The 13,984-nt window shown below is 38.3% G+C and overlaps 1 protein-coding gene across 1 annotated transcript in view; it reads right to left on the minus strand.

Annotated features, from left to right (window-relative positions):
* SLC9A9 (solute carrier family 9 member A9) overlaps positions 1–13,984 on the minus strand; it is a gene marked incomplete at both ends in the record, with an annotated part of 170,958 nt that overhangs the window by 40,288 nt on the left and 116,686 nt on the right. Inside the window, 2 exons of the mRNA XM_079539768.1 lie at positions 8,165–8,244; positions 12,435–12,483. Of these exons, the coding sequence (XP_079395894.1) occupies positions 8,165–8,244; positions 12,435–12,483 (129 nt within the window). The remainder of the gene's footprint in view (positions 1–8,164; positions 8,245–12,434; positions 12,484–13,984) is intronic.

Below are 13,984 nucleotides of genomic sequence, written 5' to 3' on the forward strand. Positions count from 1 at the left end.
GCTTAGGTAATGTTATAATTAGCAACATCTTGCTGTGACAATTGCTGCTATAAAAGAAGTACCATTTATAGATGGTATTACATATGCAGTGTGCACTGCATGCACATTCAACCATCCTGATATATGCTTAGTGCCTGGGAAGGCAACAGTGAAAGATACACATGCATAAAAACATTTGAAAATGCTTTAGATGTAATGTAAAATATTTTTTGTGCATTCAAGGCTGTAAATGAAATAGCAGGAGCCTTGGAAGAAGGAATTAACTTATGGTTATGTCTATCTTATGAGCTTCCAGTACTTTTATATCATATTTAGGTCTCGTCTATACAGTTGTGTATTGTCAGCCAACAAACTGTAATTTCATGCTTGAGTGGGCTGATAAAAGCCTATTCTTCTGCTTCTTTCTATGTTCATGCTACACTATACTGTAATAACGGAGTGAGAAGGGGAGGGAAAAATAGAATTAAAAATTGTCACAAGGAATAATAATCAATATCCATCAGTAAATTCTACTATAGTAGATACTATGGTAGCTTGAGCAGCAGTTTGTTCTGGTGGATACACTGGGATTCCATTCAGTACATTAAACTTTGGTGCAGCTGCTTCAAGTTCTGTACTTTGACTTGATAGGAATGTAACAGACAGCTATACAGGTAGAAGGAAGCTGCAGAACTGCAAAGTGTTTCTTTAAAGTAGGAATTTTTCCACTTGTAAATTGTGTCTGTGCTAGAATGTTTGACTACAGCTATTAATATAATACTTTTGCATAAAGTTTGCCTGTGAAAGAAATCCTCTGAACTTTGCTCTATCTTGTTACTGTATTTGCTGAATTTCTTTTATACTAAAGCCTAAAATCTTGATGCTGTCAAGATTTAACATGCTACAATTGTCTGCAGTGGCTTAATGCAGCTGAAAAAAAAACAGAGAACAGAGAAATTAACAGATTAACAGAGAAATGAAAGTGGTTCTGCAAGTTGGATTGTCTGACAGGGGCCTTGGTTGTATGTAGTGCTGTGTGCTTGTGGTGGGACTTGAAAGTACTTGGTAATTCCAGGAGGAATAGCTCGAGTGTCTCAGCTCTTGGGAATGGGCAAAGATTGCTTAGGCTGGGGCACGGACTGCTCACCAACAGGCACACAGTAGACTGGTGCCTGAGGACAAGGGGATTCCTTAATCTCAGCTGCTAGAACAGGAAATTGGTCATAGCCAGTCAAAAACCTTCAGACGTTATCTCTGTGTCTGAAGGACTGGTTAAGTGACATAACGAAGCAAGATAAACAGAAAGCTCTGGCAGAACACTAGGCAGGAGCTTTAACTTCTTTCCCGTTCCCTCTGCTCCTTTGTGAAAGGCACATTAACAGCCAGTGCCGAGCACCCTGCAAAAGGCAGATTCCAGAATCTTCAGTTTCACTTTGACTTTTTGTCCATTTTCTGACCTACTCAGTGGGCTGCTAGTCTCAATGCAGTTGATGAGCCTTGGAAACCTTTCAGAACCATTGAAGAAATAACATTTTGGCTTTTATAATGAGATTTAGAGCTGTTTTATACAGGAAAGATTAAAATGTCATATTTTGTTTATGAATAATTTTGCTTTTAAAATTTTGAACTTCTTGTGGAATGAATACTTTTTAGCTATTGTAGATTTTCACATATTTTAATATATTTTCACATGAAAGAGAGCAATATATACTCATACATTTATATTGGGGCTGCTGGCTCTGTGAAACATTCTTTTTATTCGCTTGTGGTTCCTCTTATCAGAAATTGAGAGAAGCCCTTGAGCTGAAAAACAAAAGGTATTCTATGTCAAATGAGCTAAGATGTTACATATAAAAGCAGATGATTCTACACTGAGTTGTTTCGAACAAGCTGAAGCCCAGATTCTGCCTTAGAAACCATGCAAAACTCCTTCAAAAATCAATGACCATTTGACACAACGTACAGAAAATAGAACCTAGCCCTGAATGTCCCTGAAGGATGGGAACAAGGACTCAATAACAGCTCACAAAATGTTTTTTTGGATATTGTGGATCTCTTTTCACACAAAAGCACTTCTCCTTTTCTCAAATCACAGTAGCAATGACATGCTTGTCTTTTTCACTCGTACCGTGCCTGCACTGTTTAATCATTATTTTGAACACTGATTTTTTGAAATCCCATTCTCCCATGCTTCTCTACTTCTTCCTTTATAGGCAAGAACAAGGTAAAGTACGAAGGCCTTTTAACAATGCATTTGCTACCACTGAAGTAACAAGAAAATAAACCCATAACAGTTTGCTTCCAGAATTATTTAGTTTGTATGTTATTTTGTATTGCTTGGAGGGATAAAGTTAGAATACAGAAAAGAATCTCATCTCATCTTTCTATTGTCTTCCTTTGTCACTTACAAATTTGTACTTAGCCTGTTTTTTGCTATATTTTTCAGCTCTGAACATATAAATAGGTCTTTGCACAGTGTATGAGTTTCAGTGTCAGGATGAAAAACCTAAATAGTAAAAATTTCAAACTTCAGCTCCTTACTTCTGATCCTTTTGATTATACTTTGTGGAACCAAAAGTCCTGCCGCTCGTCTCTTCCTTCAGGATCATGGTGGAGAAAGGGTGAGTGAAAAGATTCATATTGTGCAATAAAAATATCAGGAAACTATTACAAATAGTTTTCATGTATGTCTTTTGCAGTGGGAAGGTGAAAAGGAACGTGCATCAAATAATGTAAAAGAACTACAATTTTTTTAAATCTCTTTCTAGTTAACTTTTTGTTTGGCAGTTTAATTATGTTTAGTAATAGATGCATAGAATCATAGAATCACCAAGATTGGAAAAGACCTACAAGACCATCCAGTCCAACTGTCCACCGATCACCAATATATCTCAGGAACCATGTCCCTCAACACAACATCCAAACGTTCCTTGAACACCTCCAGGGTTGGTGACTCCACCACCACCCTGGGCAGCCCATTCCAAGGCCTGACCACTCTCTCAGAAAAGTAGTATTTCCTAAGGTCTGGCCTGAATCTCCCTTGGTGCAACTTGTGGCCATTTCCTCTAGTCCTATCACTAGTTACATGAGAGAAGAGGCCAACCCCAGCTCATGACGTCACTTCAGGTAGTTATGGGAAGCGATAATGTCTCCCCTGAACTTTCATTTAAAAATACTTGGGCAGGAAAGAGAAAAGAACAGTGGATCAGATGCTTACAAATCCTCTCTTTTAATAAGTTTTGAACTAAGTTCAGGTAGTTATTGCTAGTACTAAAATGTCCTTTGGTTTCCTGTCCTTCTCAAGTCTGTAGCATTTGAGAAAGTTTTATGATTAGTCAGCTGCTCTTGTGTCATTGTTGTGTTATGATGTCCACTAAAATCCCTCAGCTGGGGTTTGTGTTTTACTCTCAGATTTTTTTATTATCTGCTTGTAAAATCTGCAAAACAGATTCCTGTGCTTGATTAGCATCTCTCTGCTATGAACCCTACCTTTTCTGATAGCCAATCCTACATTACTGTTTCTGTGAACTACCTGAATGTGCTTGCACTGATTTTTCTATGCTTCTTTGAGTGGTAATGAGACTGAAGTCTCAGAGAGGGGTGTCTTTTCTCAGATTGGAAGCTGTCCAGCAAAATAAGCTCCTGGTCCACAGCTAGGCCACTGGGTGTCATTTTACTGTTACTACCACAGTGATAAAAGAATCAAAACAGAGTGGCAGTAATGAAAAAAGCTTTAATTCTACAGCAGGTAAAAGAAAATGGTATGCATGTGCCTGCTTACAGACTCTTGCCTTTTCTTTCCAAAATGTCTGTCTCTAATATGACAGTGGTAAGTTATCCCTTAAGAAAAATTCATTTGAAAGTCACAAAATTCTGAATTTTAATTTGATTGGTAGTTCACCCTGGAATGGAATTTTGCCTTTGGTAGTTTTTCCATTTTCTCACAAGCATAGAAAAGCACTTATCTTGCTTCATAGGCAGCCATTATGGCTGTTTTATCTGTGTAACAAAGGACAGCAGAAATACAAAGTTAGGTGCCCCGATAAGTTAAGGAGGAGAAACTTTTGAAGTCTACAAATAACACAGTTCCTTTTGGCTGATTGATTTCAGGTGAGCATAAAGGACACAAACAACCTTTTTCTTTAACTAAACAGTGCACATCTGAAGGACAGACAGCTGCAGTTCAAGTAGAAACATTTTTGGCAGCTGTTACATGGAGAATTGCCTCACTCAGAACCAGACTCCTGTTTCTATTCAGCATAACCGAATGTTAGTTCCTCAAAGTCAAAAGAAATCTGAAAAGAAGAAGAAACCTCCCCTTGCACTACTCTATTTGTGACCGTGTGCATGAGGGTATCAAAAAGCAAAGCTTTGAGGAAGCCAGACAGCTGTGCTCCTGTGCGGGCTTGGTAGCTCAGTGCAATGGATGCAGTAGATGTGTCACTGCAATACCTGCAGTACGCCTCTGCCAACTGATTCCTGCCTAACCTCTTATCAGTCATCATGCCTGCCAGAAATAGGCAGCAGCAGAGCTCTGCTCATTCGGTCTTAGATGATCACAGCACACAGTTCCATCTTACCCCACTGCCAGAAAAGAACAGACTTGGCTGTAGGTGGAACCAAGGCTTATCTCTTGCAGTTTAACACTTCTTAATTGAAACCTAAGAGCATGTGAAGCCATCTTTTGTTCTTTTCCTTCTTACTTTATTATACTCTTGCACATATTTTCCTTTTATAAAGTAAGACATTTCTTCTCAGGACAAGCTAGAGTATGATGAGTAAGCTCACATAATTATCCTGCAACATGATATAAGCTTCTTGTTATGAAGAAGGTGAGCATTTGTGGAAGGAAAAATCTTAGCAGAGCATTATGTTCCCTTTTTCATCTTCAGTTTCAGTTATTTCTGCATATTTTATTGCTTTATTGTGTACTTCAGTGTAGGAGTCCCAAATACTTTCTCCTTAATGCAAGTGCTCCACCAGAAGGGGGAGAGCAGTGCAGTCACCTTCCTGACTGATGTTACAGAACAATCAGTGAGAGCAACAATGACCCCCTGTGAGGAAGTCAGGATTTCATGAATACAGAAAGAGAAGGAAGCTTTGTGTAATAACATATCAAACCAAGAATAGCAGAATAAGTTTAGTCCAAAGTAGCTGGAGAAGCAGGTAAAGGCTGTTTACAGTACATTCTTAGATTCATTTTACCTTCATTTTAAGGAAGAGGTTGTGACAGGAATAAAGGCCTTTGTAGAAAAGAATTCTAACTCTAGACAGGTAGAGATTAGGCAGCAAAAAACAGCAATGCTTATAAGCAAGTAAAGAGGTAGAAGACTGAGAAGAGCTAAAGCAGATTGCTGCCAATTGGGACTAAAGTTACAATTTCATTGTGGGATGCGTTGGGAAATCTTTGCTCACCACCTGTTTGAGCTCTGCCCTTACGTACTCAGGTCTTGTCCCTACAAGATGAAATTCCCACTCACTTACTTATTCACTAGCTAAACTTGGCTGCATCTGCCTTGAAAAAACAACAATACAAAAGTATGTGTATTGTGCTGTTTGTTTCCTAAAAACAAATTCATGAAGTATTTTGTGTTGCTTTCCTCACATCTCCACTTGCCCTTAGGAGTATATCACAGCTTCAAATGATAACCTACTCTGAGTTGTAAAAACAAGGAAGCCGAAATAAATTCAGTGGAATTATCCCAATGTCAGATACCAAGTATTTTGTTTTGCATTTTACTTGTTTAAATAATTGAGATGAAATTCCAAGAGCATATGTTGAGCTTACTTAAGATGGTTTAAATGTTCTCTTCATTTTTCTTATTCCAGTGTAAAAATGTCCTAGCCTAGATTTTAGAGAATGGTATGTTTTTCTTAGGTGTCAATACCTGATTCAAAGATACTTGCTTAAACAATCCTTATTGAATCCAGCTGGCTCTGGATAAGGCTTCTACTGTTTTATTCGGAACAAATATAAAGTTTGATCCTCAAAAGTCTTTTTTTTTTTTTTTTTTTTAATTCTACCCTAGTCTGGCACATTGTCACCATCTAAATCGACTGGAGTAAGTGAAAATCATTCAGAATGACAGCAAAAAACAGCACCACATTTTGGCTTCTTCAGTGACATTTCCTCCTTTTTGCTTTTTGGCCACAAAATAAACAGGCGTAAGAGATGTAACTGCCAGAAAAGTCAGCAGATTGGTGTTAATGCCTAAGAGGAAATTCCTAACTATAGAAATGTTACAATCATCTACACTTTCAAAGTATATTTCCAGATAGATGGTTATTTTTCACTGTCTTATCTTTGGAAACCATATCATAATTCTCCGTGCAATCTTATGGACACAAACATGGTGTTACATGACAATTTCTTCTTTTAAATTTAGCACCACAGCTTTGTAATGTTAGAGAAAAACAAACCTAGAAAATCTGTATGGATAGTTTGTCTCCACAAAAAGAGTGTTATCTCTAAAAATGCCATACTGATGAGACACTCAGTGCTGTGAGTCACAGCATTAGTGGGCTGAACCGTTATTGTGTATGGATATACATTTTCTCTGTTTGTAAAATTCGAAGTGTTTGATTTGTAATAGAAATACATTTTAGGATAAAGGTGTGGTTGTAACATTTGAACATCTGAATTTTGAAGAAAGCTTATGACTTAAAGAAGTTGATACTTAAGAACGCGTTCTTTTTATGACTCGTAAAAAAATCACATTACTATAATATATTCTTGAAATGCAAAAGAGTTAGAAACTAGAATTTGTAAAAAAAAAAAGCATTACAAACCCAGGTTCAAAATCACTTTCTAGATAAAATGTCAGAAGCGAAGATTTAAGATCTCTGCCATACCGATAACCTTTGGGAAGACAGTAGTAAAGACCATCATTTTCACTTCTGAATTCCACATTCTTTTCATTTTGCAGGCCCTGTTGTCCAACTATTTCATATCGATTTCTCTCTTTCCCTTCCTCCTCTGTCCCTTGATTTGTAGTTCTACCCTTGTTGTCTCTTTCATTCTTTTTTTCTAACTCATACCTTTGTCCAGTTCTTGCCTTTTGCTTTCTTATTTCATTTTCAGAGCACAATTATTCTTTTCCTTCTCCTTCCCACCCCATTCATCTATCTCTTTCAACCTACAGCTTTTAAGATAAATCACAACCACAGGCTTTTTCTTTCTGAAAAAACAGAGGCCTGGATGGTAGCTAAAGTCAGTTATTCTGGTACCCAGCATTAACGTTTAAGCATGTTTCCTGCTTTATATTGCATTTACTTACGACTTGTAAGTATCATTAAGTAATTATTCTAAGAAAATACTAAGAGCTTTTTGCCCCTTGAAGCTGCTCTGATAGATGAATTAGATCAATACAATCATTTATAACCAGATACATGTTGTTTGTTTGTTTGTTTTTCCCTGTCAAAAGACTCTTTGAAAGATAACTTCACTAGAATTTTTCTTAGGAAGCTGAAATATTTCATCTTAGTTCATTGCAGATCATAACAGAAAAACAAACATATAACTGGAATATTAATTTCTACTCACTAGTGCAGGACAAAGGAATTATCAGTAGAAATGCTACTGAATAATGGAGACTACTAGTAAAGTTTTGCCCATTTAGCTCCTTAGTTACTATGCTTGGAAATTATCAGGACTTGTACTGCATTCATTTTATTTTCTATTAATAGCTAAGGCATGATTATTATTCTGGGATCTCACTGACATACACAGAGCCTCTCCAGAGTGAATTTCAAATGGCAGTAAATCAGAATGGTTGCTTTTATCATCTCTCTACACAGGTGTTAGTGACAGCGAGGGTCACTAATGCTGATGTAAAGAGTAAGAGAACATGAGTGTGAAGAGAATCAGTATTGTTGCATCAGTATGAATGTGGAAGGATGTAGAATGGCTCAGAAGTCCAGGAAATATCAAGTATGAGCTTCCTGGAAATCCTGCTGTAGGGCGCAGCTTTGCATCTCAGCTGGTTCTCACAAGCAGCCTCACCACTGCACTCCTCTACTTCTCTAGAACTTTGTATTTGAACTTTCAATATTTCTTCTCCTTACAAAAGTATAATTGATTTCAACGTCTTTAGTTTTTGTTTCTGAAAGTAAACCAGTTTGGGGTATTATGAAAGTGCCAGTTGTAATGAAACTATCACCTGCAGCTTGGAACAGAAAAGGATACCTGTGATCAAATACATACCAAACTCTGAACAGCCACGCGCTCTCTGCTTTGGTTGTATTTTTATCCAAGTTACATGCAGTCTGCAAATAAGCAAATAAAAAAGTGAAATGCGTTTTTATGACAAAAAACCGTGAAGTTCCAATATTAAAAATACGTCAAACCAGTAACAGTTTACTGTACTTTTTTCCCCTCCTAATCTGAAAAGCCTCTCTTACAGGAATGTCATCTCTCAAATTGGTTCATGAGCAATTTGGCTCATATAACACACTTCTCATTATACTGTATACTTGATGGAGGAATCAGCATTTAGTTTTATTAATGATTCCAATTTTATTAAGCAGCTGAGAAGCACTGTATTCTAAGATCAATAAAATGACATTTTGATCTAATTGCTGTTGTGGGATTACTTCAGTTTACTCCTACAAGCTCGGATGCTGTATGCCTAACCAAATGTCATTTTTGAAGGTACTGTGGTATTCTAATAATCACGACACTGCTTTCTGTGCTGCTCTCCAAGAGAGAGAAGATCACAGAAATATTGGAAAAGCAGGGGCAGTCATAAGCACCAAAATACACTGACTCAAAATACTGTTTTTCATGCTGTAAACTAATTCTGGGATACCCTGCACAGGTAGACGGGCTGTCATTTTACTGAGAATCATAATTTTAAATAATATATTTGTGAGAGTCTTCTGTGCAAAAATAGCTAGTTTCGTCTTGCTCTGGGCATCACATTAATACCAGTGGCATGATGGAATTAGGAATGGGACTGTCAGTCCTCTAAAGGATATTTTCTTCTTGTTTCTGTTTTGTTGGAAGTTAGATTTGTTTGTAATAGGAATGCTTTTCTTCATGCAGTTTTAAACCACGTTATCTAATTATTTTTATTCTAATCGAACACATTAAAAATTATTTTCCCATAATACTTAACATGCATGTAAATGGGCTGATGATAATAATATTAGTGTGCTGATCCTTAAAACTGTAGGGTCCGGTTTCAAGCCATCATGGACTCGGGAACTTTGGTCACAAAGGAGATGGACAGAAATTTCGGCAGCAGATCTGGAGGCCTCTCCATTCTGGCTGAGAAGGGGGGAGTCTAGAGGCTTACTTCTCACACATTTGCTGGCTTTTAAATATCTTGTTCTTGAGTGGGTTCAGTCCTTCTTGTACAATCCCCTGAAGCTCTAATTAATGGCACTAAGTGCTGGCAGGCAGCTCACATCTCATCTGGCTGAGATATTAAGTGGCAACAGAAGACAGTGGCACTTGGTATGTTACTTATATGAGTTCTGTGTGAGGTTTATGAATATGCGCTGTGCAGGATTCAGATTGAACTGTGATCTAGTAATACTTTTGAAAAGCCAAAATGTATTCTAGTTTATGCTATTACAAGTAAAACAACTTGTTTCACTGTGAAGAGATGCAACACAGAAAATGTAAAGTAGGTAAATGAAATAAAAACATTATATATTATATAAATACAAAAATTATAATTGATAAATATTAGACATAAAAGGAAAACAAAAAGACAACAAAGGGGAAGTAAAGAAAAGAAAAAGATGAGAGAAAAAAGAGAAAATTTAAATAAATAACCTGAAATTGATCAAACAACTCTGATAGATACTGAGTTAAAGAGGGCTACAGAGAATGCAATAGAGATCTGCAACAGTCAAAGATCGAGATGTCGAATACAAAAAACTCAGAGAAATGAAAATAGAAGACCATAGGGTAGAAGAAATCAGTGCAGCAAAGCTATTTTCCAAAATAAAATTTACACCGTAAGGATTACAGCTGTGGACGTGTCAGAGCATGAAATGTGTTACATTTATTTACACCTCCTGAATTGTGTTCCTGAGTTTTGTCAACAGAGATAGGTGTTGATTCACAGGGCACTGCTGGGCACTTGACATGTTATTGTTATTCATAAACAATTATTTTCATTTCTATTAAAAGAAGGAGGCAACTAGAAGCCCAGGGTTTCTGGAGAAATCAAGTTTTCAGAAACCATTTGGTCAATTTTATACCACTCAATTCAGCATTCTGTTATGTTTGATAGCTTGTGACTGCTGCAAAGGAGAACAGCTCTGAAATTAAATGGTTTTGAAATTCATGCAAGAATAGATAAACGTTAACAACATAAAAAAAGTGGTGTGTCCTGTATTCAGCCAGAATTTGAGCAGAGGCATTGCAAGAATTACTACCAAGTCACCAAGGAGGGTGATATTTGTAACCTGTGCCTTCAGCATCAGAATATATCAGTATCACAGCTTGGTGCAACAGGGTGCTGTATCAGCCATTTGCTAGGGACTGAGATGTAAAAATAAAGATATGATCATATATGAATCAATTTTTTCTATTATTTTCAGAGAAACTTTAGGACATTTAGGCATGTGAATTCCATTCAGCTCAGTGAAAGCTGAGACCCTAAATGACTTCTGATATATGCAAGTGGGTAAAGTTTAGATGTTCAGTCTAATAATATTTTTTATGTATTTCCATGTGGATAGAGTCTCTCATTCATTTATTGCCCTAACTTATTATGTACATTTTTCTAATTGTTGGGTAATTTCAGTTGCAGTTAGGCAGTTTGAAGGAATGCTTGGGATGGTATTACCCAGAAACAGGAACAGGATTTTTTTATCTGTTGTTTTTCTTTTTCTTTTTTTTTTTTTTTTTTTTGCTGTGAGAATTTGCCAAGTCTCACGCTGGTTTTCCTTACTCCTCTTAGGATGCTAAAGGACACCTTACCTCTATGTGTACTGACTCTTACAGAGTCACAGTTGCAGACAATGCTGCGTCTGAAAGAATTCTATACAGATGTGACAAAATAGGGAGGGTGGCAGATGATCTTTGGGAGCTTTTTCACCAAGCTCCTTTAGTTTAAAGTTTTTATGTTCAGAACACAGACAGATTTCTATGTTAAAAATATTTTCAGAAACCTGGCCTGCTGGGACAGAACATTGCACGCTTTCCCTTTTTATTCCAGGAAATGGAAAGTTGTTCTGAAATGTTGCATTTTCCAGAAAGTCTCATCTGGAAGGTGATAAATAGCTGGATTTATGAAGGCTACATTTCTACTATTCTGCTTGTCAGAATTCTCAGGATATCTTTGCACTGCTTTATAATTTTCTTCAAAGCTCTCTAACACCTTTAGTTACAAAATATTCATGAAATACATCTCCTTTTCTGTACCCTGTACTATAGAGACAATTTGCAGTTCCTTCTCAATGCCCTTGATGAGGGGATAGTGGCCACCCTCAGCAAGTTTGCTGATGATACGAAGTTGGGAGGATTGGCTGACACACCTGAAGGCCGTGCTGCCATTCAGCGAGACCTGGACAGGCTGGAGAGCTGGGCAGAAAAAAACCGGATGAGGTTTAACAACAGCAAGTGTAAAGTCTTGCATCTGGGGAGGAATAATTGCATGCACCAATGCAGGCTGGGGGATGAGCTGCTGGAGAGGAGCTCTGCAGAGAGGGACCTGGGTGTCCTGGTGGACGACAGGTTGGCCATGAGCCAGCAGTGTGCCCTTGTGGCCAACAGGGCCAATGGCATCCTGGGGTGCATTAAAAAGAGCGTGTCCAGCAGGTCGAGGGAGGTGATCCTCCCCCTCTACTCTGCCCTGGTGAGGCCTCATCTGGAGTACTGCGTCCAGTTCTGGGCTCCCCAGTACAAAACAGACAGGAATCTCTTGGAAAGAGTCCAGCGGAGGGCCACGAAGATGGTGAAGGGCCTGGAGCATCTCTGCTATGAGGAAAGGCTGAGTGAACTGGGTCTGTTCAGCCTCGAGAAAAGAAGACTGAGAGGGGACCTGATCCAGGTCTATAAATATCTAAGGTGTGGGGGGCAGAATGGTGAGGACGGACTCTTTTCAGTGGTGAGTGGAGACAGGACAAGGGGAAATGGCCGGAAACTGCAGCATAGGAAGTTCTGCACAAATGTGCGCAAGAACTTCTTTACAGTGAGGTGACGGAGCACTGGAACAGGCTGCCCAGGGAGGTGGTGGAGTCTCCTTCTCTGGAGATGTTCAAGACCTGCCTGGATGCCGACCTGTGCGACCTGGTGCAGGGAACCTGCTTTGGCAGGGGGGTTGGACTCGATGATCTCTGGAGGTCCCTTCCAACCCCTACAATTCTGTGATTCTGTGATTCTCTTTATTTATAATTTGCTGGTTTAAAAATTTTCCAGCTATAATGCTTTCTTTGTCAAATGTTCTCCTTGAGTGGTTCAGGTTTATGCAGCACATACATCTGAAATCATAACATACCTGGTTTGCAGCTTCTGCTTTCATATCTTCATCTGGATCTACACCGACTCTGTTTAAAAAAAAAAAAAAAAAAAAAAAAGTGGTAATGGTCAGATGTGTATTTGAGAGCTTTGAGGGAAGAAGTATTTCTCTTGTGCCCACCAGGTGAGAAAAGTAGAGAACTGACAAAACATTGAGATCACTTTTCAAATCAGGGCAGTTCTTAATATGTTTTTATGAACATGAGACATTGAGGTTAAATCTTCACCGTGTCTTGTAAATGATACAATGTAAGTGTTAAGTCACCTGAGGAGGAACTGGAGTTTAAGAGGTAAATGAAGGAGAAGACTGCAGGATTATGGAGTTTCTTGACTGAGCACGGCTTCTAGCATTTGGAAAGTGCTTTTCTCTGCAAACAAACCACTGGATGCAAGAGTGAAAAACGATTTTTTTCTATCACAGCTTTTGAGTTTCAGTGAATCTGAGCACTTTAATCTTTTTTTTTTTTTTTTTAAATAATGACTCTGGTGCAGACTCTGGTCATTTAAATAATGACTCTGGTGCAACAAGGAAACAGACTGCACAGCTACTTATTTTGCTTCTTCACGCCTGTTCCTCGAATTGCTAGAGAAGTCTTCTGACAGTACTAACCTATTCATTTGTTTGGAGGAAAGCAATCTAGCTGTTTTCCATTCCAGTAATGGAAACATTTACAGGGGAAAAGAAAAAGGAACATACATGAAGGTTTAACCATCAGTCTGACACTGACCTTGTTACTGTCACATACAGAACTGTGGTGTCTTTATCTATGCTCAACATTGTAAAACTCAGCAGTGTGAGACAGTCCTGTGCTGCAATGGACGGCTGAACTGCAGCAGGGTATGGAAATTGCTACAGCAGGAAACAGTGGTGCAGGTGGAGGTGTGATCATCCCAGGCTCATAAAGCGAGTCAGAATCAGAGAATCCAAGTCTCCTAAACCCAATTGTATACCCTGTTTATTAGACTGTGCTTACTTACTGGATGTGTTCACTGACAGCGTCACATGGCTGTCACAGAAAAACACTGGTAATGCAATAGTTAAGGGACAGCATAGTTCTAGAAATAACATAAAAGAAATAATACAGAGAATTCAAAGCATTTATGCATGATAGGTATAGCTGAAAGACTCCAGCACAAAGTTCCCCATGCTCTGTTCTCCTTAATGAGCTTGACTTGACCTCAAAGAATCAGTCTCCTGGGACAGAAGTAATTTAGCCTTCATGCAGTTCCGACTTTACTGGAGTTGAGAAACTGCCAGTTCTGACTGACTGTGTGTGCTGGAGTTGTGATGCGTTTATTACAGAATGAGCTAAGACAACAGAAAATATTTCACCCGAGACTAAAAGAACACTAAGAGAGAATATAAAAAAGACTGGACAGTGGGATCAACAGGAACCAGTTTTTGGCTGCTGAACTGACTGTCTCAGAAATATAACTGTTAACTAATCAGGAACAATAGGAATCCATGGGCACAGAAAAAATCCAGGCTCAAAGAGTTATGCAGATATTTCTTTCCTGTGGTAAGCTACA

Source organism: Tetrao urogallus (assembly GCF_951394365.1).
Source record: "Tetrao urogallus genome assembly, chromosome: 9".
NCBI lineage: Eukaryota > Metazoa > Chordata > Aves > Galliformes > Phasianidae > Tetrao > Tetrao urogallus.